Source organism: Bombyx mori, chromosome 9 (assembly GCF_030269925.1).
Source record: "Bombyx mori chromosome 9, ASM3026992v2".
Lineage (NCBI taxonomy): Eukaryota > Metazoa > Arthropoda > Insecta > Lepidoptera > Bombycidae > Bombyx > Bombyx mori.
The window spans coordinates 1,431,486-1,458,407 of NC_085115.1; the positions used below are offsets into that span (position 1 = coordinate 1,431,486).

Genomic DNA, 26,922 nt, shown 5'->3' on the forward strand with positions numbered 1-26,922 from the left:
ATGCATCAGAATGGTAATGTGACTTTGAATCGCGTAGTTCATTCTGTTGATTGAAAAACTCAATATTTCTTTTTTATCGGCATCGGTGCTGAGAGGCAACTGAGAGCATTCCATCGCTTTTGTCCATAAATATTCGGTTAGAATCCCTAGAATCGCAATTGAAAAAAGTATGTGGCATGCAATATGTTCTGTCGAAATAATCTAGACTGAGATGAGGAATCCACTTGACGTAATGCCGGTGTATCTAGCAGTGGTGCAGTAAATAATGATAATAATAATGATTCGAAGTACAATGCTAGAATCTACGCCGATCCATATTCAAATGCATTATCTTATGCATTATCGAAGAGTCAAATTTGTTCCCGCCTAAAGAAATTGCAAAATGAATTTCAAGAATGCAAATTGAGAACTTGAAATATGTTTTATTTTTATATGTTTTTTATTGCCCTTGTAGGCAGACGAGCATACGGCCCACCTGATGGTGAGTCGTTACCGTCGCCCATGGACTTCAGCAATGCTAGGGGCAGAGCCAAGCCGCTGCCTACAAAGTATAATGATCTATTTCTTAGGTAAATTCAATAAGTGTGTTAAATTTATTTTATTGCTGTCTATGACTTCGAATGTCATGTCGCAAATTATTAGTTTTTCATTTTAAGTACATACCTACATGAATTTATTCCTTAATCGTGGAAGTCAATTGTAAGCATGTGTTTGTTCTTATACTTCACTAGCTGACCTGGCAGACTTGGTAGTGCCTCAATCGATAAATAAAAGACATAAAAGGAATCCGTCCGACGGGAGACACATCTAAGGGAAAACAAAATTGTTATTTTCATTTAATTCCGAGCATTTTCATATTTATTTACCTTTTAAACCTTCTCTGGACTTCCACAAATAATTCAAGACCAAAATTAGCCAAATCGGTCCAGCCGTTCTCGAGTTTTAGCGAGACTAACGAACAGCAATTAATTTGTATACAATATAGAGATTAGGAAAACGGTAGTTTCCTGCGGGATTCGAACACCGGCGTATTCGCGTCATTCAACCACTGTAGGTACACCAGAAGTATTAATCTTTAATCCATGACGTCTTCAAAATCAACATTAAACCCAACGTCTATAAAGATGTTATATTTAATTGAGCAGGGAGAGATGGCGCGACATCGTGAGACGCATCAAGTCTGCCCCTTCCAACACTACATGATGATCACGACCACTCTGTCAAGAGTGACACGATTGAGAAGAAGAAGAAGAATTTAATTGACGTTTCGCAATCACGTTTCACATATCAAATGAAATGTACGCGAAACTTGATACAGTGATATTCTTTTCTTACGAAAAATATTAGCGAATATTCTCGAAATATCAATGCTCACAAAAGCCTTTTTCGATATTCTAAGGGTATAATATGCCCTCAAACTTATCAGTGTAGCGACATCGCGGCATTCAATAGGTTATTTCTCACGTCGATGACGCGTTAAGACCATTGAAAACGGACTGCTGAACATGTAAATGTGTAGTATTTAAACTGCTTCTGTCGAGGTACGAAGCATCAGTACTAAACTAATTAAATCTATTAAATAAATTTAATTTAGTGAACAAATATAACAATGAAGTACTTTGGTATTATAGCTGTATTCACCCTGGTGGTTATTAATGGTGAGTTAAAAAAATAAATAGTTAATTAAAAATGGCAACATAAAAAAAGTATTTGATTATGAAGCTTTTACAAATAAAATTATAAATAAAAAATTATTTATAAAAATAAATAAAAAATAAAAAAATTACCTATTAATTACCTACATTTTATACATAAATAACCTACAATATATCACATCCTCCATAAAAATATTCACAGTTTGTATTTTTTTTTAAATATTAATTCGATTGTATTAGATTTCTACAGCAAATTAATTATACGTTCCGGTTTCGGTGGTAGGGTAGGTAACCATTATTAGAATGAAATCGAGACTTTTTTTCATCTCGAGGAAGAATCCGTTATCAGGTAACTATCAAATAAATTGGTACCCCGAACCTGTCCTAAAACAAACAAAAATTATTAACAGTATTAATAAAACTTTATTTTTCTACACCTTTTTTATGTCTTTCTAATGCTTTTTTTTTATTATAACAACATGTATTTTGTGGGTAAAGCTTAAAAATCCTATTTCATCAACCGTCGTTTAATTTATAAACGAAAATTGAAAAACAATACTTTAAATTTAAGGTTGAAATAATTTCTATTGAATGTACATAAACGTGGTCACAGCATTCGTTAAATACACTTAATCTCTTTAATGCTGTTGATTTGAAGCATGCTAAAAACGTTGCTCCTTCCTTTCGATGCACGCTGGGTTTTAATAAACATCCGATCAGCACGCACTGTTGATTTCTTTACGCTCAAATATTATGAAGACTCGTATTTGCTATCGTATTTTGTCATTATATAATACCGTAAGGTCTCAGAAGGCTCCTAGAATAGAATTCCTTAGTTTGCACACGTGGTTATTGCCAAAAAACGAATAAAAAGACATAAAAAAATTATTCAGTCAGTGACTATGGTTCGTACACGGTTTTATTGCTGAGATACATTTCAGACAAGTTTGTAATTCTAATGCCAATGTTACATAAGACTTGAATAAAATATTTAAAGCACAGAACATACCATAAAAATAGTATGGGTTCGGTATTAATATTATACTTTTTTTACTTCTTAGGATTCTGTTGAAAATTGGCACGAAGCGCAGTCTTTTAAGGTTATTTTATTTAGTGCGCCTATCTGTTGAATTTTCGTGTCAATCTTGCAACCTCTGTAATTTATTAGGGACACTAATCTTAACAGAATACTGTAGTATATTTGAGATGGATCAAGTAAAGTAGTAGGTTGGTAGTAAGTAGTAGGTAATAAAATTGCGAACAGCTTCGTAATTTCATTACGTAAAATTAGCTCTGGATAAATTTTATGCGTTTAATGCGATCCTATCTCAGTAAAGATATGGTTGTATTATATTTTACAAGCCTTATTAACATAACAGTAAGAAGTTGGGTGCCTATTATGAATACCATATGAAAGCTATACCTAATAATAAATAACATAGTGAATATTTTCGCCAGCTTATATGTATATTTTTTATATTGAGTTTTTTGTTTCAGTTTCAATTATGCATAGTGACAAATAATTCACTAATCTCATATTTTTTGTTTAAATATATGTCCGTTCATCTCGACTACAAAAACCTTTAGTGAATACCCATTACCTACCATAATATCAAAACATAGTGCTAAAATAGAATTAAATTACTAGAAGTATCAAAAATATAATAATATAATAATAAAACTAATTCTTCATAATGTATACCTACTTGTTAATTCTGAATATCATTTAGTCGTTTCTTGTATACATAAAGGCAAGATATCCTTTGAACTGTTTATATAGCTCAGTAGCCGCACGACTTTAACTTGACCTCAAATATTGAATAAATTGGTTAATCTATGAAAAGGCCGTGGATATTTGCATTTTTTATATTAACGCATTATCGTGCGATCACTCTTTGCCTATTATGTAAGCAGAAAAGCATATTACGACCACTGTCATTTTTAATATACCATAACATCAAATTTTTTATTTATTGTTTACTTGGGTGGACGAGCTCACAGCCCGCCTGGGCCTAATGGAGCCCGTATACATCTACAACGTAAAAGCCGCCACCGACCTTGAGATATGAGTTCTAAGGTCTCAGTATAGTTACCACGGCTGCCCCATCCTTCAAACCGAAACGCATTACTGCTTCACGGCAGAAATAGACGGGGTAGTGGTACCCACCCGCGCGGACTCACAAGATGTCCTACCACCAGTAATTCTAATCAGACGACTTACATTCACATAATTTAATAGCAGCTACCTAAGCTACCTAAAAGCCTAGCACAGTAGCCTTCTTCGCGTTTAATGAAATAAAGTAAAAGTTTATATCATAAATAGTATGCTGCTGAAAATCTGTAACGACATTAGATAATTTTAATTAGAACAAGATACGACCCGAGATCGTGATCTAGTAGCCAGATATTTTTGATTGATAAGTAACATCATTAGATAAATGTGTGCGAAATTAAAGAACGCTATCTGTAAAATTACACAATACGTGATTTTTTGTTTGTTTATAATATGAATATTTAATTATTGGTTTGTGATAAACCGTCACTATGTTATAGATTCTCGTGTTTTCTTTTTGTATACCTTTGTCTTAGTCTTTGTGATGTAACATTTGACATATGACAGGCCATAAAAAAAAAATATTTGAGAACGATTCATCGAACGAGGTTTGAAATAAAAGGTTCGTAAGGATACCTATTTGTATAGCGCAACAAAATGTTAGTTCGCCACGTAGATCTAACGAACCAGCCATTCAGCAAAGGGTTAAAGTATCTATTACAGCATTAAGTACCGTGAAATAACAACGTCGGTTAAATAACAATAACAAGTGAAAATAACTGTTATTTAAATTATAGAAATAAATACATATTTTCTTACATAATAATACGATTTAAAAATGTGTTTGCTTATGTTATTCCTGGAGGTTCAGCAAACGAATTTTCATTTTAACTCGATACTTACTATTGCCATAATGTGATTGTATTAACCAAGTTTTTGATGTATGACTTTTTATAAAATTAAGTATTGCCTTGTATCAAGCGATAGACAATAACTTCATAAAAAGAACATTCCCGATCCTGCGGACCGAATGGAAAGCAGTCGACGTCGCCCAAAATACGTCATTTCGGATCCTTCCGATCCACTAAAGGTGCTTTTAGGTACCTCAAGCACCGGTCATCGTTCTCGTCGAATCCGTCGCTTGCGACGAAGGGCTCGACGAGTAAATTAACCCACACTGAGTTCACACAACACACTGAGTTTCGCGCCGGATCTTCTGAGTAGGTCGCGGTTCCGATCCGGTGGTAGATTCTGCGAAGCACGGCTCTTGCTAGGGTTCGTGTTAGCAACGTCGTCAGGTTTGAGCCCAGCGAGCTCACCTACACGCTAGGGTGAAGCTGAAATAGCCTCTCAAGGCTGAAAGCATAGGTCGAAAAAAATTTACAAAGTAATAAAAAAAAGCTCATAGAACTAAAAAGCTGAAGACAGTGCAACATGCTGGTTGGTCACAAATGCTGTACAATCGTCAATAACTTTAGCAAAGGCGCTCTTGATTAAAAACAATTAATCGGCAAGCATCGTCGAGCACTCTTGAGAAAGGTCACTATACGGTACGGTATGTATACGGTATGTATACTATACGGTAAGATGGGCATAAATGCTATGCTTCGTCTGCCTACCTACAAGGACAATGCAAAAAAATTATAGAGACGTTCATCGTAAGCATTCTGGGCTTCAATCCCTGTATTGTTTAAGCTCTATGAATAATGTAATCGAAATTTATTAATCTTAATGCCTGCTATAATTATTAAAAGTCCCGACTTAAATAAAATATTCTAAAATAAATCGTAAAATGCTTTCGACTATTGCAAGTGTTATGAATTCAATACAGGCAATAACCGATAAAAGTACTTTCGAAGTACATTTTACAAAGTTTTATGTTTGTTTTAATGATCGGGATTATTGTTTACGCCGCTCATATTGTTGATAGCCCACTGTAAGTCGTGACAACCGTAAACATTAATGAAAAACGTTTTTATTTGTAATAAATAAACATACTGGGTGCTATTATGCGACCAAATTAAAGTCTTCATACGCGAGACTTCGGATACGGCAAAACAGAAGATCGCGAATGAAAATTTGTGTTAAACTAGCATACCACATAAACGCAATTAAAAGCCGTCAGCTGTTTTGAGTAGCATTGAAATCGTTAAACAACTTAATGAAACGATATTTATTTATTAGGTTTCCATAAGTTAAACTTTAATTTCGGAAACAGCATTTTATAATCTGACGAAATAAAAATTTTTTTTTACAACGTATGCATTTTTTGTTTTTTAATTACAAAGATGTAACCATGACTGATTACAGTGTACGACAATAAAATTCAGCAATTGTAAAAATAATGAATGCAATCAAGACGTTTTGTTATTTAGTAAACCGAACATAAAATTTATAAATACATTTATTTGCAGGTCTTATTTGATTGCACACTGTTCTAAATATAAAGATAGGTTTTTTTGTGAAAAAGGCATTAGGTTAGTTGAAAATTACTCTCACCACCTTCGATCAACAATAGTAACCTCACCACAAATTAATTTACAATGTTCTATACGAAGATATTTGGGAAGCATTTTGTATGTAATTGCTTCAATTTATTTGGGACCAGGAAGTTGAAGTGTCGTATTGTTTTTTTTTTTCTTTATGATTGAAGGATTACTGGTGGCCCGGAGGCCTTTCCAGTTTCACCAGGACAGGGTGTCGTATTGTGCATAGGCTGTCCCTCTATTACAACCAACACGACTGCTATGCTTAAATTAGGCGGAATGTTGTTGCGCATTCAAAATAAACACATCAATAAACTCGAGTGCTCATGGACCTGCCACCAATAGTAATTTTCGTAATTAAAACTACTTTCACGGTTTTATCTCGAGTTTTTTATTGTCATTAAATTATTTCCGACGTTACGGTTACTGTTAAACGGTTATTTACGTGGTAGCAGACGATTGAGTCGCCAATTGACATTAACAAAATGCGAGATCAAACCGTGGTTTTTATTTTTGTCTACGACTGGCGAAAACCTAAGAAATACTCTTTTGTCAATAACTTCATTGCCTCTAATATTCCGTCAGGGGCACTAGGAATTTATCATAGCTATAAAAACAATTATTCGGTATGTACATTAATTATAGTATTTTTCGTTTCCGTTTTCACTGCGTTCACGCATTGTTCGTGTGATATAGCACGCTGATAATATATATAATATAACTTGCACCCTGTAGTAAAAGCGCCCCTAGCGGCAAACGTTCCAACTCCATACAAATTGGAGTTAACTTTGACGCTATCGAGAACGTTAAAAAACTCGCACTAAGAACACTAGTTGTTTCCGACGTGAAAATTAATTATATCTTCGACGAACATTGATACGTTTCAACAAAATTACTGTACTTATCTAGTTTTGTCTAGTTTGGTCCACTTAACTCTAAACTACTGGAGTAAAACAATTTTTATTGATACAGTTGATACTTCGACCTCTTAACCCAAAGTTAGTTACGGCATTAAAGCTTTGATTTCCATTGACTCGCATTACACTTGGTGCGGCGTGAAAATGTTTACCCTATAAACATCCAGACATTAAAAAATGTATGCTACATTGTAAAGAGTATTTATTCATTTGAAATTCGTAGATAAACTATGTATTAATGATTCTTTTTCTTTCAGTATCTGTGGCAGCAGGATGGGGATATCGGGCCTCCGACCAGAGACGTTGGGCGGTACTGCACCCTGCTTGTGGCGGCCGTCAGCAGTCTCCCATAGCGATTTCAGCACGTCAAGCAATTCCTATCTCAATTCCAGCGATCGAACTCATTGGATACCAGAACCCTCTTCCTGGACCTTTAACGATCACTAATACGGGACATTCAGGTAAAGATTCAACGGTGCGACCGCTATGATGTTTCCCTTCGTTCACTTGAGATGCGTAAAGAACGGGTTGGCATATTTTTTTTATTGCTTAGATGAGAGGACGAGCTCACAGCCCACCTGGTGTTATGTGGTCACTGGAGCCCATAGATATCTGCAACGTAAATGCGCCACCCACTTTGAGATATACGTTCTAAGGTCTTAGTATAGTTACAATGCCTACCCAAGCCGAAAAGCATTGCTGCTCCACGGCCGAAATAAGTCCATTAGCATCTATTTAGTCCGAGCGCGATCCGTCGAATTATTGCGAGAGGACGCAGCATTGAAAATGAGTACTTCCGTTTTTATGTTACAGGGTTGGGTGAACGAGCTCACAACGTCCCTTATATTATGTAGCCCATAGACATCACAACGTGAGCGCCGCTATCCTCCAATCTCAAATTACACGACAAAGATTTTAATATCACTTTTAATATGTATGAATTAATATTTTGCATATTGGTTCGGGTAGTAACAAAAGGGTGCATTGAATTTCATGTCGAACAAATAAAATAAAATAAAAAAACATTGGAATTCTTGAAGAATAATTTTACGAAGGAAGTTTTTTTCTCCGTTTGACATCTTTGTTTATTAAGTCATGGTTATTTTTTTTTTATTTCAGTGGCATTGACAATCCCCAAGTACACTTCGGAAGAGGAGAAGAAAGGCTTCCGTCTACCTTACATCTTTGGAGGTCCCCTAGACAACGAGTATGAGATCGATGGTCTGCATTTCCACTGGGGTGACAAGAACAACAGAGGATCGGAGCACACATTGAACGATATGCGTCTTCCTTTGGAAATGCACATCATCCATAGGAATAAGAAATACAGAAACACCGCGGAAGCTATGCAGCACCCTGATGGCCTATGTGTGCTCGCGTTCTTCTATCAGGTTAGACAAATGTTTCTAATTTGGTTAAAAGTTTCTAATTTGGTTAAATTATAACAAGCCTAAATCCGGTCCTATATATAAGGATATGTGTAAAAGTAGATCGAAATGTGTATTTTTGTGAAGTGTACTTTGTAATGTTGTTAAACTTAGTTTTTGAAACAAAAACAGATAATTTTGAACAATCAATCATCGATATCATTTCGCAGGTATTATTATCTTTGCGAAGATATGTTACAAAAATGTACACTTTCGCAGAGGTTTGTTTTTAACTATAGCTAAAACTAGACAGCGCTTAATAGTTATGGAAGATGGAGAATCTCATATGATATCAAATGCCGTCTATTTTGTACTCTTTTCATTGATAAGTTCACACATAAGTGATATAACTCAAACCTGTCACTAATACCGGTCCTGAGTTACCATTCCAAGATATAGCACTTTTTGAAGGTGCAAGGTAATTGTGCTAACACGAACCCTAGCAAGAGCAGTGCTTCGCAGAATCTACCACCGGATCGGAAACGCGACCCACTGAAAAGATCCGGTGAGAAACTCAGTGGGCTGTGTCTGAGGGTTAATTTACTCTCCGTTTCCGATCCGGTGGTAGATTCTGCGAAGCACGGCTCTTGTTAGGGTTCGTGTTAGCAACGTCGTCAGGTTTGAGTATCGTGACCTCACCTACTAGTTAAGGTTACGCTGAAATAGCCTCTGAAGGATCTCAGCTAGATAGAAAAAAAAGCCTGAATACATATTCGTCCTGCTTTATATGCGTCCTTGGTTCACTACTGGACATAGGCATTACCTAAATTTTGCCATAGTGGCCAATTCCGCACTGCTCGCATTCAAGTCTACATAAATCACTACGAAGTGACTGCTATGAAATTACAAAATACTTAACTTTCTAGGTTGTGGAATTCGATGCCAAGCTCTTAAGTCCTATCGTGAAGAACCTAACGGCCATCGAGAACTTCAACTCCACTCTGCAGCTGCCGCATACTTTCTCCTTGTCGTCAATCCTGTCTGGCTTGGACACTGAAAGGTTCTACACGTACAAAGGATCATTGACCACTCCTCCCTGTGCTGAAGCCGTCACATGGGTGATCTTTTCTGACTACCTGCCCATTTCCGTGTTTCAAGTGAGTTATTCTTTTTATGATGTAATTAAACACGATCTAGGACTTTATTATTTCAACTAAAAAAACGACGTACATATCTGTATTTAAAAACGCTTACTTCTTTGATCATATCTTAACAAATAAATACATTCCAATTTAAACCTTATTTCCTTTCAGATGGATAATTTCCGTGGTCTTCTTTCCAATCTCAATTTGCCATTAGTTGATAACTTCAGGCAGTTACAACCGTTGTTTGGTCGCCGTGTCTTCGTCAGAATCACATCAAAGAACCCTAAGTTCAAGAAGACCAAACTCCACTACTCCAAATGGGACTGGGTTGGACACAAGAAGTCCGAAAATGACGTCATCGACTTCGATGAATAAATATATATATATATATCCAATAACAACTGATAAATAATACGGTACGGGTGTAACGCGTTTAAAATACCAATGATACCAAATAGTATTCGTTACTAATTAATTTTATTATGTGTGCACTGTATATTTGCGTGTAATGTAAGTAATATAGTGTGTAAGTTTTGTTAATGATCTATGAAAGATAAATAAATAAATATAAAATTACTTTAGTACTTTTATTCGATATGCGACAGACAGGTACAAAGTGTTGTTCATTAAGACTTGTATACAATGTATAATTAATTCTATTTTACAAAATTAGAATCTATGTGCTGTAGTTATCAGCTCCAAACATCGACTGAAATTAAAAATAACGAGTCAATAAAGCAATTAAATGGGAATTCTATCTTAGAACATATAAAAATAATCACATACACGTACATACGCATAATAACAGCAAGGCGCTTGTTAAGAAATTAATAGTCAAAAAGGGTTGAATTAATTCAGCACAAAATATAGCACACAGTCTTACCTGTTCACTCAAGTTCCAAGCAGCAAAAATGCAAAAAGAACACAAAAATAAAACAAGTTTTCCATTTTACTTTTTTTAATCTATAATACAATTCAACAACTTTTATACAAGATTAATACTTTGTATTTGAATAATTTATTTATTCCATTATATTATATAGTTTTATTTAAATATGCTGGTTAAATATAACATTTGTTTTCTGGAATGTATTAAAAATGCTGGATATGAAAAAAATTAAACAATTGCACACTGAAAACTTTTGATAAATGTTGGATAAACATTAGTGGTTAGTTTATATCGAGACTGTGGCGTATTTACAATGCCAATCCGTCAACGGACATCAAAAACATGCAACATATTAGCATTAGCGTACCAAGTCGTCTGGGTTGAACATGCCCTGTAAATAAAACATAGAAAATGATTAATTAGTAATCATTTGAAAAGCAGGGATTTGTTATAAAAATAGTGATTTTATTTAGAATCCAAAGCCGCCTGAATTTTTTATTTAAACAAATTGAGGACAATCTAAGTTTCTTTTTTAATTCAGAAGAATTGTGACTTAATTTATTTGAGATCAAATTTCTTTGGAAGTAAAAAATAGTTTATTTTTATCTTATTCATTTACTGATTTTGTTTGCATTGACCTGTTCATTATGAAAACCTATACCCGATCCTGTAGACCGAATAGTAAACAGTCGACGTCGCCCAAAACACGTCATTACGGATCCTCCCCATCCATTAACGGTGCTTTTAGGTACCACAAACACCGATTACCGTCCTCGTCGAACCCGTCGCTTGCGACGAAGGGCTCGACGAGCGAATTAACCCACAGATACAGCCCACTGAGTTTCTCGCCAGATCATCTCAGTGGGTCACGTTTCCGATTCGATGGTAGATTCTGCGACGCACTGCTCTTGCTAGGGTCAGTGTTAGCATCACTCCGGTTTGAGCCCCGTGAGCTCACCTACTAGCTAAAACACAAATCGGGTTACCTTAGCACGACGTAGAATGGAGTCCTTGCTGGCATCATATGGGTGGTCTTTTGATGGGATTTCAAGAACAGAAGGTACTGGTGCAGAGTGCGCATCAATCACATGTCTGATCAATTCAGCAATGTTCTGATTGATGAGAATGATGTCAATGTCATCGCGTTTAACAAAACGCTTGAAACATTCCTCGATTTCACTCACAGGTGTATCTGCGGAATTTTAGCAAAACTTATTATTACTATGTCATGTTTCAAAAGATATTTATAAGATAATCTTGTCGAGGTGACAATAATTTTCACCTTTACAGGATTGTACAATCAAAAGTCATTTGAACTTTTTTAACTCTTAATATAAGATTTTTTTCAGCTAATCTTTTATGAGCTGAGTACAAAATTGGGAGATTGATTTTTATGTGAATGTTAAATAGCTATCAGAAAACTAGGTCTTACAAACAAATTGTTTTAGTTTTTATTTGTTCATAAACATATATGTGATACCTGGCCGCACTTTATTCATAAAACTACCTGCAGAAGCTATAAGTTGTTGAAGGTCCATTGTAAGATGATGGTTCTGATACAGGAACTTGGCTTGATACAATTTTGTGGGTGTGGTTGGTATGTGTCAATCAATCAACCAGATGAATCGTTTAGGAAGACACTCAGAAGAAAATGCATAGTTTATTCACAGGTTATTCTGTGATTACATTTAATATTAAATGTTCCCTTTCATTGATGTGACCAACAGCTCAAAGTTTCTAATAACTCACTATAAATAAGACTATAAATGTACTACGCAATGGTAATGTAGCTCTATTGATATATGGAACTGTGATAGGGTCCTATAATGTTCAATAAAATAATAAGTTCACTCACTCTTATCGACCACCATGAAATTCGGATGTCTGTTTTTATTGATCTCACCGATGCCCCCGAGTAAGAATCCGACGCAAGTGTCCTGAAATCGTCAAAAACTGAACTAAAAAAACCACAGAATCCATCGAAATTAAAATAGCGCTACCGATTATAAAAGTCAATTGACTACATTAGATATAAGAATCAAAAATGTTCATAAATACCTCATCCCCGATAACACTAATCAATTTTCCCTTAACAGCTGCGTGAAGAGCCATATTTTTGGATTTAGTTTAATTTTTCAAATTTATTTTTCAATGGTGTTTTTCTCACAAGGGCTCGTCACCTGACTCAATTTTGACGTTTATTTGGTACTATTGACAGCGTTTGCTGTTTCTTAGGTTGTTGTAGGTACTTATTAACTCCATGGTTGGCAGCATTGGTACCAGTAACTAATCTAGGTAATTTGTGATTGGTATTCTATAATACCGGACTTTTTGGCGGGAACACGAGGAGTAAAGTTGTGTAATTTGTTTTATTTTGTCTATTTAGTGTTTCTTCAGGTTTAAATGTGTAATAATGGTGGTTTATTAACTGTTTGATATCTGTGAAAGTGCACAAATGTGGGAAAATAAAACAAAGCCGCTGTACGTAGCTTTTCGGGATCCTCCAAAAAGTCCACTGAAAAAATCTCAGTAAATGACCACCATTTTACTGAGATTATGTGTCATCCCATATCATCTCATCTTATTTCATTTAATTTCATCCCAGTTGATTAATGTCTCAAATTAATCATCTTCATTTCATTTCATTACACTCCGTACATTATTCATAAAAATAATAATAGGTATGAATTAAAATAAGACATGACTTAAAAGTCTTAGTTACCAGGTCATAAAAGCACTTAAAAAAATGTTAGTTAATAAAACAATTAATCTTCGGATGCTTAAACTGACTTTTTTTTTGTTTTCATGAGTCTACGCACTACTATTCTTTTTTAATAAACTTATGATAATTAAATACAGTAAGAAGGCCATTTCTTACGTAGTCAGTGTTGTATTTTCTGTCAGAGGCCTAACAAACACCATAAAACTATATTTTCACCGAGCAGTGTGTTGTCTTCTGCGTTTCATTAATCTTTGAAGGTATGGTCCAGTACATTTGGAGATTTCAATTGATCGCCTGAGCTCCCAATTTATTACACTCTTAAATAAATAAATTTCTCTACATTTCGCTCCACATTATTTACATTACGCCTTATGATATGATTCTTTTGCTTTTTCTGTTAACAAAATGGAATGATTATTGCAATCAATGTCAAAATTGTCAATGAACAAATCAAACAAATACCTACCTACAACTACAAATGTTGATATGAAATAATTTAATCGTGTTCATTTTTGTTTAAGAACATTAAAATTATTGATGAATTGTGACATCATCATCACTGTACATACTTCAATATAAAATTTTAATTATTAACAAAAATGCTCAATATAAAAAAATACGGCAGTAGTTCAGAGGATGAAAGTGATGATACAGAAACAAACCAGTTCAGCAATGAAGCTCTCTTGACCCATCTTAAGCCTGTTGATCCGAGTTTGTCCGTGGCCAAGACCATGCAAGTATGTGCTGCTCCAGCTGTGGTGCCTACGGTACGTAACATAAACACATCAATTTTAAAATTCTCATTTGAGAAATTTTGTCTTTGCTGTTTGTTTTAAGTTCATTACCTTTCATCATTTCAATGTGTAAGACCAACAAAGAAATATATTCAGGGACCCAGTAGCACTTAAACCAACATCTAAGTTGCAATTTGAGGTTATATTTTGTGTTTATCAACATTAAGGATATAAAGTTAAGACTTCAATTCGAGAAAATAATGAATTTATTTATTTTATACTTATCGAAATACCCATTTGAAACTTTAAATTCTATGCAAAATTTCAAAGATTTTTAAACAAAGATTTTAACAAATCACAACTTAACATCATACATAATCATTGTATTTTATTGAGACGAAGGCTTTGCTTTGTCCTACTGGCATTACCGACATCCGTGAGTAATAACAACTTCTTACATTAGCAAAGAAATTGCATTAATTTAAATATTATTTACTTTTAAATTGAAATTTATTGAAATTTCGATTTTTTAACTTTAGAATGAAGATGACACTAGAGTTTTAATACCAGCAAACGCAAAAGAGTTAACACACAATCCAAAGTATGAGGAGCTGTTTGCACCCGCTTTCGGACCAGAGAATCCATTTCAAACACAGCAAATGAAGGCAACGAGAAACATACTATCTGGCTATGTAGAATTGGCACATATTAGCGATTTTCAGTTTGAGAATCAACGAAGAACATTTACGAGTTATGGTTATGCTGTAGATCCTTCTACAAATATTGAGGAGCAAGAAGGAGATGCTATAGTGAGTAAGTATCACATTAATTCACTAATCTTTATAAAAATATAGATTATTGTTTTGTAAGGCTTAATTTTTGAGGTATTGGCAAATGATCATGATTATACTTTTATTTTGAATTTAAAATTAGTAGCAGATATAAACTTTAGTAGGAAATCTTGTCAATTTATCTATCTTTCATATTAAACTTAGAAAAACAACAGTGAAAGAAATCTTCAAAATTTTCTTTCAGAATCTGCTATGATAGACCCTAAAGAAGATACAGAAGGCAAATCAGTTTTTGAAACAATAAAAAAGCGACCCCTAGACAAAAAGAAGAGAACCAAAAATGACAATCCTGAAGACATTAATGGATTTCTAGGACCCTGGGGAGGTTTTGAAGGAGAACAGAGGTTTGTAAATATTGTTTCACGAATAAAGAATAATCTTGTTTATTACATAGGCTTGCAAGAAGTTATCCATCCATCCCGTTGACCAAATTCAAATCAAAATTATTTCAACCCAAATGGCACAATAACTGGTTTAGAAATTTCAAAAAAATATTATTCTACCATTGGTTCCGATACTAGCAACAATCTTGAGAAGAACTGATGAAGCAAATTAGTCAGGCTTGTATTTTTATCACTTATTTTATATTCTTTCAAATGCACGTTCATAGTCTGGTAATAGAAACAGTATATCATCTTATATACTAGTGTGCATGAAAAATCACCATCATTTTGATTCAATTCAATCATTTGGATTCATCAACCCTGGTGGCAGTAATTTACATTTACTTTTAATTTATTTATTTTAAACTACAAATATTATTTACAGAAATAAGTGTAAATAGTGAAATTATGGCATTTGAACTAGATCTTCTTCATCAAAAAATGTCATCTAATTATACACAATAGAAAAGTTATAGAAACAGCTATAGACCACAATAGGATATAGTTGTTAACTTAAGAATCCTTGCGAGATAAATTTGCAATTTTACATCAGAAATAAAATATGGTTTTTTTTTGCTTAGATGGGGGGAAAATATCTTCTATATAAATGTATATATCTTCTAAGGATTTTCTCAGACATATGTCAAGCTTCCTTAAATAATGATATATCATAGATAGGTACTACGAAATTTGCCTTGGCCAGTATTTTTTAGGAAACGATGATATATAAACATATAGTGTCAAAAAAACCAACAAAAAGTAATAAATATTTAATTAATCATTCTACAGAAATGTAAGCCATATTACCAAACCTCGCTCAGTTTTTCATTATAATATTATGAAACTCTACTGAAACTGGTGTTTTTTGAGAAAAGCTGACAGAAAAAAGATGTTAGTTATCAAAGGAAAAATATCAATAAATGCAGTCAGCATAAATGGCAAAAATTACAATCAACCAACATCTTTATTTTTGTCATGCTTTGTCATGATAGGTGTATTGTTAACTCATAAAATCGTCTTTTATTTTGTTAGGATAATGAAACCGGAAGGTGATGAAGCAAAAGAATTAGAAGAGATTTTAGCTAAGAGACAGAAGAAAGGAAAAGTTGACGATGATAAACCTTTGGAAGAGAGATCTATATTACACAGTAAGTTTTGTGTGTCAACAACACCTTTTTTGTATTACCTAGATGGGTGCTTGTAGTATTTTCAATTGATACCTTTTTCGCATTGAATGTAGGTTCTGTTTTGTTTGTGTCTAACAGCCAAAAATTTATAAATGGCCAATTTTTATTCTAAATTATATCTATAGTATAGTTTCTATTATTCCCTACTTTATGAAAATAAGTAAGGTATTAACTACTTTAAATAAAATTTGAAAAACTTAACCACTTACTGGTGGTAGGACCTCTTGTGAGTCCACACGGGTAGGTACCACCACCCCGCCTATTTCTGCCGTGAAGCAGTAATGCGTTTCGGTTTGAAGGGTGAGGCAGCCGTTGTAACTATACTTAGAACTTATATCTCAAGGTGGGTGGCGCATTTACGTTGTAGATGTCTATGGGCTCCAGTAACCACTTAACACCAGGTGGGCTGTGAGCTCGTCCACCCATCTAAATATAAGAGACAATTTTTGACAAGGCATTATTTCTCTTTTTTTATTTGTACTGAACTGAAGAACGAAAATTATCTTATAATGAAAAGGTTTTACAAGAGACAGAGTAGGCTCCTGTTAATTCTGAGTGTGGAGATCTGACGGAGGACACATCCCCTTGCTTGAGTCCCAGCCAGTGATGAGATAGGCTTGATGCAGCACCTAGGCCCTGTTTATCGCACCGCCCTTAATTTGAAGCCGCCCTTAGAATAAATTTATATTTTTATATAATTAATTTTGATCCAATATTTTTATTTGAAATTTAAAATAACTTTTTTTTTTTAAATTAGTTTGAAATTCTTTTCAAAGGAGTTCTTTAGTTTCTTCTTCGCTGAAATTTTGGCGTTTCAAAAAAATTCCCGCCTCACAAATCATGCCGCCTTAGGCATGAGGCCCAGGTGTAAATCCATAAAGCTGCTTTCAGACTACGGTATATACTATATGCTATAATAGCATATAGTACATAGCTCATAGCACAACAATATTGCACACTGTGCTGTATATATTGACGTGCTGTAGGCAAAACACCATACATTGTTATGGACACGTTCACACTGTACTGTACTATATATCATTGGGTAAGTATAGGCTGCTATACTATATGGCACTAAAGTATAGCGTAGTCTGAAAACAGCTTCATTGGATCCAGTAGTAAACAAACATATTTCCAAGATTAGTTTCAAATGAAATAGTAAAATATAATATTCATTTGTATATACGATGATAACTATGATTCTGTGTCACAGCCTTTTTCTGATTATTTCACAGTATTTGTCAGACACGTTTGTGATTATATTATTTTGATGTTACAGTTGACAAGGTCACCGATTATCAGGGTCGGTCTTGGATCGAGGCGCCCCGAAGCGAAACACAACTGCGAAGCGAGTCACCTCCCGACAAATGTTTCCTACCGAAGGTAAATTTTTATTTATTGCATATTATATGTAGGTAGTAGGTATATTTATAGGTAGGTGGACGAGCTCACAGCCTACCTAATGTTACTGGTTACTAGAGCCCATAGATATCTACAACGTAAATGCGCTACCCACCTTTAGATATGAGTTCTAAGGTCTCAGCATAGTCACAACGGCTGCCCCACTCTTCAAGCCGAAACGCGTTACGGCGTTAAGGCTGAGATAGGCAGGGTGGTGGTACCTACCCGTGCGGACTCACAAGGACTTACCACCAGTAATTACGCAAATTATAATTTTGCGGGTTTGATTTTTATTACACAATGTTATTCCTTCACCGTGGAAGTTAATCGTGAACATTTGTTGAGTACGTATTTCATTAGAAAAATTGGTACCCGCCTGCGGGATTCTAACACCGATACATCTTATCTTATAGGCCACGAGACTTCAATAAAAGCTCAATAAAAGTACTCCAATATAAAAGAAGGCCCTAGCCATATTTTTTGGTTCATAGAAAGCTTTCCAATATTTTTTTGGATAAGTGTAATAAGGGTTTGTTTAGGTCAGGCCTTCCGCTAACTTCGTCTGTGCGGACTAAAGGATAAGGCGCCCGGTACACTCGTATCGACCGATGCGACCGTGCCGGTGTTCGAATCCCGCAGATAGCTACTAATTTTTCTAAATAACAATACGTACTCAACAAATGTTCACGAATGACTTTCAGCTAAAATCAAACCCGGAAAAGATAGAAGTTAGAATTTGCGTTATGAGCTCGGACGGGTAGGTACCAACTCCCTGCTTATTTCTGCTGCAACTGCTATGCTATAGAACTGACACTTGAACTCATGTTTCAAGGTGGATGACGGCATTTGTGTTGTTGATGTCTATGGGCCCCGAAAACCTCTTAACACCAGATGGGCCGAGAGTTCGTTCACCCGTCATTCTTGTGTGAAGTGATATAAAAATAGCAAGCAACGTGGTTTTTTTAAGGAATTTTATGACCTGGTAACTAAGACCATGTCATGTCTTATTTTAATTTATATTCTTAATTTATGAGAAATAGTAATATGGAGTGAAATGAAATGAAACGAAGATGATTAATTTGAGACATTAATCAATTGGCATGAAATGAAATGAAATGGGACGATATAGGTTGACTGGTAGAGAATGCCTTAGGCATTAAGTCCACCAATGTAAATTTTACATGAAGTGTAATAAATAAATAAATAAATAGACAAAATAAAATAAATCACACAACTTCACTCCTCGCGTTCCCGCCAAAAAGTCGCAAGCAACGTGGTGGTGTGTTCGCTGCATAGAGTAGCGTAAGTACCGACTTATAATAGTTACGTATGTCCAGGCGCACATATTCACGTGGAAGGGTCACACGAAGGGCGTGGCGGCGGCGCGCTGGTTCCCCTCGACGGCGCATCTCATGCTCTCCGCCGGCATGGACTGCAGGGTCAAGGTGACTATATACATAATATATATAATATATCTATATATATAAAAATGAATTGCTATTCGCTAGTCTTGCTAAAACTCAAGAACAGCTGTACCGATTTGGCTAATTTTGGTCTTGAATTATGCGTGTTAAATATGAAAATGCTCGGAATTAAATAAAAATAACAATTTTGTTTTTCCATTGATGTGTCCTCCGTCGGACGGATTCCTTTTGTTTGTTATAAGTTTATTTTATACAAAAATTTAAGTCTTTTATTTATCGATTGAGGCACAACGAAATCATACGAGAAATAAACGAAACAAAAATATGTTTGCAAATATGAGTAGAATTTGATTAATTTAAAATATCGTGTTTCCGTAACGTAATTAAAATCAGAACCAGACATCGAGTTGTTATTTCTCGAATTTCTCCAAACATTGATTCTCCAAAATGGCACTTACCACATAAAACATACATATATTGTGAAACTCTCACATAAGAATCTCTAAATGTCTATAATCTATACTAATATTATAAAGCTGAAGAGTTTGTTTATTTGAACGCGCTAATCCCAGGAACTACTGGTCCGATTTGAAAAATTCTTTCAGTGTTAGATAGCCCATTTATTGAGGAAGGCTATAGGCTATATAACATTATGCTAAGACCAATACAAACGGAGCACCAATAAAGAATGTTTCAAAATCGGGGTTATTTTTCCCTTTTGAGAGCTTCCGCTGCGTGCGCTGCAGAAACGGTTAAAGTTTCGCTAAAATAATGTATGACAGAATTGTTCCCTTTTAAAAGATATATAAAAAAGGCCCCGACAGCATATGTCTATATGTTAAGGTTGGCTCACTATAACGTTTTTTATGCTAACCAAATTTGTTCTAAAATAAATCATTATTTGTGAACTATTCCACGCGGACGAAGTCGCGGGCAAAAGCTAGTTGTATGTTTAAATGAATATGCAATTTCGAAAAGTGCACATCTCTGAAAATGTTCAGGAAATGAAAAAAACTGATTATTTTCTAAAGCAGTGTAACATTTAAAACATTAAATTTGAGATATATTTTAGTGTTAATTAGCAATTGAAAATTACTGGAATTATTATAAATGGGTAGGTAAGCCTCAAAACTACATGTATATGAAAAAATGTATTTGACAAAATATGCGACATGTGCCCTTTTCGAAATTGCATATTCAAATGATGCGTTACTGATAGTATGTGTAAACTTTACCACTTTGACAGATATGGGAGGTGTACGGTGACCGTCGCTGCATCAGAACGTACTTCGGGCACCGGCAGGCCGTCCGAGACGTCAACTTCAACAATTCCGGGAAACAGTTTCTGTCGGCTGGTAACATTTCTTTTATTAATCCGTTTCGATTAACTTGAGCAATTGGTTTTAAATGACCGTGAGAATGACAATGGCAATGTCAATATCGTGGGAATGACAATGTCAATGCCAGGAATGTAGATATGAGATTTGAGGGATGGTGCTTGGTGGTCGGATAATGCGAATGTTATTGTTCGGAATTTGTATATAACCATACTTATGAAAATGTCGTTAGCGCGATTCAGGCACCCTTCATATATCTAACGTCTTGGAAAAATCTGCGATTAAAGAAGTATATTAATCTTTGACAATAGAATCATAACAATGTACAAACTTATAATTACAATCAATTATAGTCGAATTTTTCAACTACCGGGGGACCACTACAGAAATCGACGTAATGACTTCAATGCGCCGCGTAGGGCACCGGTGTCCTACACGTCAGTCAAAAGGTTAATGTATATAATAGAGTGGTATGGTTGCAGCGTACGACCGGTACATAAAGCTGTGGGACACGGAGTCGGGCGCGTGCGTGTCCCGGTTCACGTCCCGGAAGGTGCCGTACTGCGCCAAGTTCCACCCGGACGCCGACAAGCAACACCTGTTCGTCGCCGGCACCTCCGACAAGAAGATCATATGCGTGAGTCATCCTGAGCATCATCATCATCATCACCATCATTGTAGCAGCTCTCGGCAGAGCTGTCGTGGTCATGTGGAAGCCTTGTTTATTAAAGCCTTGACAGTTGTTTTTTAATTCTTTATTGCTTAGATAGGTGCACGAGCTCACAGCCCATCTAGTGTTAAGTGGTTACCGGAGCCCATAGACATCTACAACGCAAATGCGCCATCCACTTTGAGATATAAGCTCTAAGGTCTCAAGTATAGTTACAACGGCTGCCCCACCCTTCGAACCGAAACGCATTACTGCTTCACGGCAAAAATAGGCGGGGTGGTGGTACCTACCCGCGCGGACTCACAAGTGGTCCTACCACCAGTAAAAAGCTGTAAAAAGTAAAAAGCTATTCTCTTAGAGCATGCACTCGTTAAGTGGGGCATTGGTAAGGTCTTTCCACTTGAACAGTCCAGCGCATGGGGTTTCGTCCACGAGATCTTTTGCCATTGACAAAAAGTTTCTCGATAGACTCTGCTGACCCAGATTGAGTAATCCGGATACAGTGTACCAAAAAACACCTGCTAAGGAATGCTGTGTATAATAAAAACGACCTAGCTCGCTTTGTCCTTTCCCCTTTTCTCCATGGTCTAGTGGTTCGCAAGACGCTCTGTCTATTCTCTCACTCTCGCTCGTCCTAAATTGTATCTTTTCTCTCCAGCCGTAACGAATCTGTCGCTAGTTAAATTTTACTCTCAACGCGCCTAAAGAAGTTTCACTTCAATAAGACGACTGCCCATCAAGTCAGATCGTATGACTGCTACACGATAGAAATAGGCAGCACGATGGTATTAACCCATGCGAGTCCACAATTTCGCCTACCATCAGTAAATATCAGACAAGCGTGACTGGGGACTTTATTTCACTACACGTGCGATCACATGTTTAACCATTAATTAAAAATTGAAGGCATACTTAGATGCTTAGTTAGCTCCTTAAACTTTTTGGACTTAATGTATCGATGAATTTCAGTTTATTGTTGATTCCTTTAAGCTCCACAATCTTTAATCCCGCACTAATTAGTGTGACTTCACACCAAGATCGTCCGTGAAAACTATGCGTATATCCGTGGGCTATGACGTCACAATGACTAAATATTCTGTCAAAAATATGTATAGAAATAATTTATCGATTCTGGTCTTGACTTCGATCTACTCATTATTGGTCTCGGAGCTACTAGCCGTTCAAATCTGACGGTTTTTTGTCACATTGTCGAGCTCGAATGAATATCACTGTAAGAAGTGATTGGATATGTTCCACTCGATGGATATCTTCCAGATACGAGTACCTCTCATGTGTCAGTTCGGTTTTAGTTGCGTAGACCACCAGACAAGTGTACAGCTCACGTTTTAAACTAGGAGTTCCCAAATTTATTTCGTCTACTGCCCCCTTTGAGAATAAATTATTTTGTAGCGCCACCATTTTTTCACCTATTTAAAAACCGCTATAGCGAGAGCTTAGTCTGTGTCTAAGAGTCCTCCTAGATGAAATTACAAATCGCCACCAAAGCCTCTACACAACGCCCCCATTTTTTTTCTGGGTCTCTTACCGCCCCCCTTTAGGCCTGTGGCGCCCACAAGGGGGCGTTATCGCCCACTTTGGGAAATGCTGTGTTAAGCGGTCATCAGACCCCGTGACGCACCAGCCGCCTAGATATATGATGTTCGCGCCTATTGGTATCTAAGTACTTGAAGTCGTCGTAACTAAAGGGAATACCGGTTCAAAGGGTGGGGCAACCGTTGTACTATATAATTAAGACTTAGACCTTCATATCTCAAAAGTCTATGGGTTTTGATAATCACTTGACGCCATACCGGCTAAACGACAAAAGCGTGTTTTCTTGCAACAGTGGGACGTTCGGAGTGGCGAAATAGTCCAAGAGTACGACAGGCATCTCGGTGCGGTCAACACCATCACCTTCGTCGATGAGAACAGGAGATTTGTGACCACATCCGACGACAAGAGTTTGCGGGTCTGGGAGTGGTGAGTAGAAAAACTGTGGTAGGCAGCGGCTTGGTGTGCTCCTGGCATTGCTGACATCTATGGGCAACGGTAACCACTAACCATCAGGTGGGCCATACGCTCATATTTATTTATTGCTTAGATAGGTAGCGGCTTGGCTCGGCCCCTAGCATTGCTGAAGTCCATGGGCGACGGTAACCACTCACCATCAGGTGGGCCGTATGCTCGTCTGCCTACAAGGGCAATAAAAAAAAAATGGGTGGACGAGCTCATAGCCCACCTGGTGTTAAGTGGTTACCGGAGCCCATAGAACGTCTTTAACGTAAATGACGCCACCTATCTTGAGTTATGAATTCTAAGGTCTCAGTATAGTTACAACGGCTGCCCCACCCTTCAAACCGAAACGCATTACTGCTCACGGCAGGGTGGTGGTACCTAACCGTGCGGACTCACAAGAGTTCCTATCACCAGTAAAGAAGTTTCATCAATAATCCATTTAATAGTTTTTGCGCGAAAAATTAACAGCCATACCTTAAGTATATCATTAGGTATGTATGGATATCTTCCTATTCGTACACTCTTGACAGAGTGATCGTGGTCATGCATCAGTCGGATCCTGCGATACCGATGCCCTCACGATGCGACGCCATGTCCCACGAGAGTCATGAGCAGGTCGTATAAGAGTATGGATGTACATTCTTACAAAGGATTAGTAGGATAAAGTTGTTGTCTGGAGAGCTTGAGCCTTCATGACGTCATGCCCGTGATGCCCAGGGACATCCCGGTGGACATGAAGTACATCGCGGACCCGACGATGCACTCCCTGCCGGCCGTCACCGCCGCGCCCAACGGCAAGTGGCTCGCGTGCCAGTCCATGGACAACAAGGTCATCGTGTTCAGCGCGCTCAACCGCTTCAAGATGAACAGGAAGAAGACGTTCACCGGGCACATGGTGGCCGGGTACGCCTGCACCGTCGACTTCTCCCCGGACATGAGGTAACTGCGCTGCTAGAACCGACACAGATCCTCCACAGATCCTTCATCTCTTTCTGGCGTGATAGAAAGAGACAGAAACTTCTCCCCTTAAATTTTTTCGTTATTGCCTAGACGGACGAACGAGCTCACAGCCCACCTGGTGTTAAGTGGTTACTGGAGCGGCGGTGGTACCTACCCGCGCGGACTCACAAGAGGTCCTACCACCAGTAAAACGCGAGGTAACGCTGGTAGAACTGACACAGATCCTTCATCTCTTTCTGGCACAATAGAAAGAGACAGAAACTTGTCGAAGGAGCATTCGATATGTTATGAACATGAGTATGATGGTGTTATGTTAGCGATATGTTATTAACATGAGGTGATGGTGTTTTTTATCGCAATAAGCTCACGGCTTGCCTGGTATTAGTCCGTAGAGATCACAGTGTGAATTCTGTCCCTAATTTTTTAGCCTACAGACACAATTCACTGAGTTTCTCGCCGATTCTTCTCAGTGAGTCGCGATTCCGATCCGGTGGTAGATTAGGTAAAGCACTACTCTTGTTAGAGACTGAGAGAATTGATGACACTGGTCCTTAAGGCCAGTTTGAACCCGTGACTAGTTGGAATAGCCTCTCAGGCTACCAACGATTAGGCAGGGGAAAAAAGTCACCAATCTTATGAAATAAGGTTCAAATTTCAATAACGAATCCGGTATCGTGATACACTAATCGGTATCACTCTAACCACAAAATCATTAGATGCTATTTTTATCCTTTACTTTGAATTATATTTTCGTAGTACATGAATTTCGCAGAGTCATCTAATTGATAATATTTGTTTATATATGTTTTTATATGTATATATATTTATGATATGTATATGTATATATTTATGTATATGTATTTATTTAAGTACGAGTATTTGTTTTTCTTTTTTTTTTTCCTACCTAAGCTGAGAGCCTTGAGAGGCTATTTCAGCGTAACCCTAACGTTTGTAGGTGAGCTCACGGGGCTCAAACCTGATGACGTTGCTAACACGAACCCTAGCAAGAGCCGTGCTTCACAGAATCTACCACCGGATCGGAAACGCGACCCACTGAGAAGATCCGGCGAGAAACTCAGTGGGCTGTGTCTGGGAGTTAATTTACTCGTCGAGCCCTTCGTCGCAAGCGACGGGTTCGACGAGAACGGTGACCGGTGCTTGAAGTACCTAGAAGCACCGTTAGTGGATCGGGAGGATCCGAGATGACGTGTTTTGGGCGACGTCGACTGCTTTCCATTCTGTCCGCAGGATCGGGAATGAATATTTGTATCTATAAATATTATGTATGTTATATATACACATATGTTTAAGTAATATCACCTTCACACTACACCTGCCAAGCTTCATCTCTACACTCCCCCAAGGTAGACTGTTAGAGAATGCCTATGACATTAAGTCCGGCTTTATACTTTCCAATATAAGAATTTATAAATAAATAAAAAAAGAGAATTTCTCAGAAATTGACTTTGTCGCGTAATTAACAATACAAAAACGTTTAATTAAAATATTGAATAATGAATTTCGGTTAATAAAGGCCATTAAAACGCGATTATTTGCTTTCGTTTGACGTCAAATATTTTGAATGTTTAATTTGTCACTGAGGTTTTGTGTTTCCAGTAGGTAAATCTTTAAATCTATGTTATTTGATGTAGCAGTAACTATGGTAGAAATTAATATGGAGTGATGAAATGCTATAATAGTGTAGGCGGCATTTTTGCATCAGTGTGCTTAGTGCGAGTTTTTTAACTAACTTTTACGCTATCGAGAACGTTAAGAAACAGTCACACTGAACACATTTAAAGTTTAAAATTTGGAAAAAATATCATAACAATTATAAAAACTTCTTCAGCTATTTAAATGGAGTAAACTTAATTTGAAGTTCCATTAAAAACATCGAACTGTTGATGCTAATACCAAATAAAACGTATCTTTAATTATGTACAACATAGATAAATGTCGCGTATTAAGCGGAATGTCGCTTTAACCAAATAACCTTTCACCTCTCGATATGAATAGCGCTAACGAAATTTACAAGCAAAAACAACTTTTTTATTTTTTATTGGTTAGATGGGTGGACGACGGTGATGGTGTAGACCGCACCGAGATGCCTGTTGTACTCCTGGACTATTTCGCCACTCCGAACGCCCACCTGGTGTTAAGTGGTTACTGGAGCCCATAGACATCCACAACGTAAATGCGCCACCCACCTTGAGATATAAGTTCTAAGGTCTCAGTATAGTTACAACGGCTGCCCCACCCTTCAGACCGAAACGCATTACTGCTTCACGGCATAAATAGACAGGGTGGTGGTACCTACTCGTGCGGACTCAAGACGACTTACCACCAGGAAACTGATGTCAAATCAAAAGTAGATTTTCGATTAAGTGACTTATGTCTTTATGATCAAAGTTTAAGATCGTGTAGAAGCGGCTACACATAATAGCAAGTCATCGTCCTTCTGTTATTCATTTGTAGTTTTTCAAATCATATTATTAAACTATCGACAATGAGTCTGCTTGAAACTTTAGTTCATCGAGGTGACTTGCAAATTCCCTGTTTCAATGTTTTTCCGATGTATGCTTTTTTTAAACAGACACAATATCTATACTTCTATACTTCTAATATATAAAATTCTCGTGTCACGGTGTGCGTGATTGAACTCCTCCGAAACGGCTCAACCGATTTTCGTGAATCTTAGCGTGCATATCGGCCAGAGTAGAGAATC

General features: G+C 36.7%; 3 protein-coding genes across 3 annotated transcripts in view; 2 read left to right on the forward strand and 1 right to left on the reverse strand.

Moving 5' to 3' along the window:
* Positions 1-1,429: 1,429 nt before the first annotated feature.
* LOC101738069 (carbonic anhydrase 7) lies at positions 1,430-10,199 on the forward strand. The gene is made up of 5 exons (XM_004922856.4): positions 1,430-1,658; positions 7,369-7,572; positions 8,231-8,502; positions 9,405-9,635; positions 9,792-10,199. The coding sequence occupies exons 1-5, from the start codon at positions 1,610-1,612 to the stop codon at positions 9,996-9,998; spliced, it is 963 nt and encodes a 320-aa protein (XP_004922913.1). The 5' UTR covers positions 1,430-1,609; the 3' UTR covers positions 9,999-10,199.
* Positions 10,200-10,576: 377 nt separating this feature from the next.
* On the reverse strand, positions 10,577-12,737 carry LOC732987 (vacuolar ATP synthase subunit F). Its single transcript, NM_001046983.1, is given in 4 exon segments — positions 10,577-10,903; positions 11,499-11,704; positions 12,368-12,449; positions 12,571-12,737. Coding segments are annotated over 4 exon segments (375 nt in total). The 5' UTR covers positions 12,625-12,737; the 3' UTR covers positions 10,577-10,870.
* A 99-nt stretch (positions 12,738-12,836) lies between these two features.
* Positions 12,837-26,922, forward strand: part of LOC101738430 (pre-mRNA-processing factor 17) — a 34,722-nt gene continuing 20,636 nt past the window's right edge. The window contains exons 1-10 of the mRNA XM_004922859.4: positions 12,837-14,001; positions 14,508-14,781; positions 15,004-15,163; positions 16,235-16,350; positions 17,669-17,772; positions 19,128-19,235; positions 20,461-20,569; positions 21,034-21,188; positions 23,068-23,201; positions 23,955-24,176. Coding sequence (XP_004922916.1) covers positions 13,834-14,001; positions 14,508-14,781; positions 15,004-15,163; positions 16,235-16,350; positions 17,669-17,772; positions 19,128-19,235; positions 20,461-20,569; positions 21,034-21,188; positions 23,068-23,201; positions 23,955-24,176 — 1,550 coding nt within the window. The 5' untranslated portion in view covers positions 12,837-13,833. The remainder of the gene's footprint in view (positions 14,002-14,507; positions 14,782-15,003; positions 15,164-16,234; positions 16,351-17,668; positions 17,773-19,127; positions 19,236-20,460; positions 20,570-21,033; positions 21,189-23,067; positions 23,202-23,954; positions 24,177-26,922) is intronic.

Coding starts and splice junctions, on each gene's coding strand:
- LOC101738069 (XM_004922856.4), top strand. CDS start 1,610: ATGAAGTACTTTGGTATTATAGCTGTATTCACCCTGGTGGTTATTAAT. Junction 1,659..7,368: donor CACCCTGGTGGTTATTAATG/GTGAGTTAAAAA, acceptor TTTTTCTTTCAG/TATCTGTGGCAGCAGGATGG. Junction 7,573..8,230: donor CACTAATACGGGACATTCAG/GTAAAGATTCAA, acceptor TTTTTATTTCAG/TGGCATTGACAATCCCCAAG.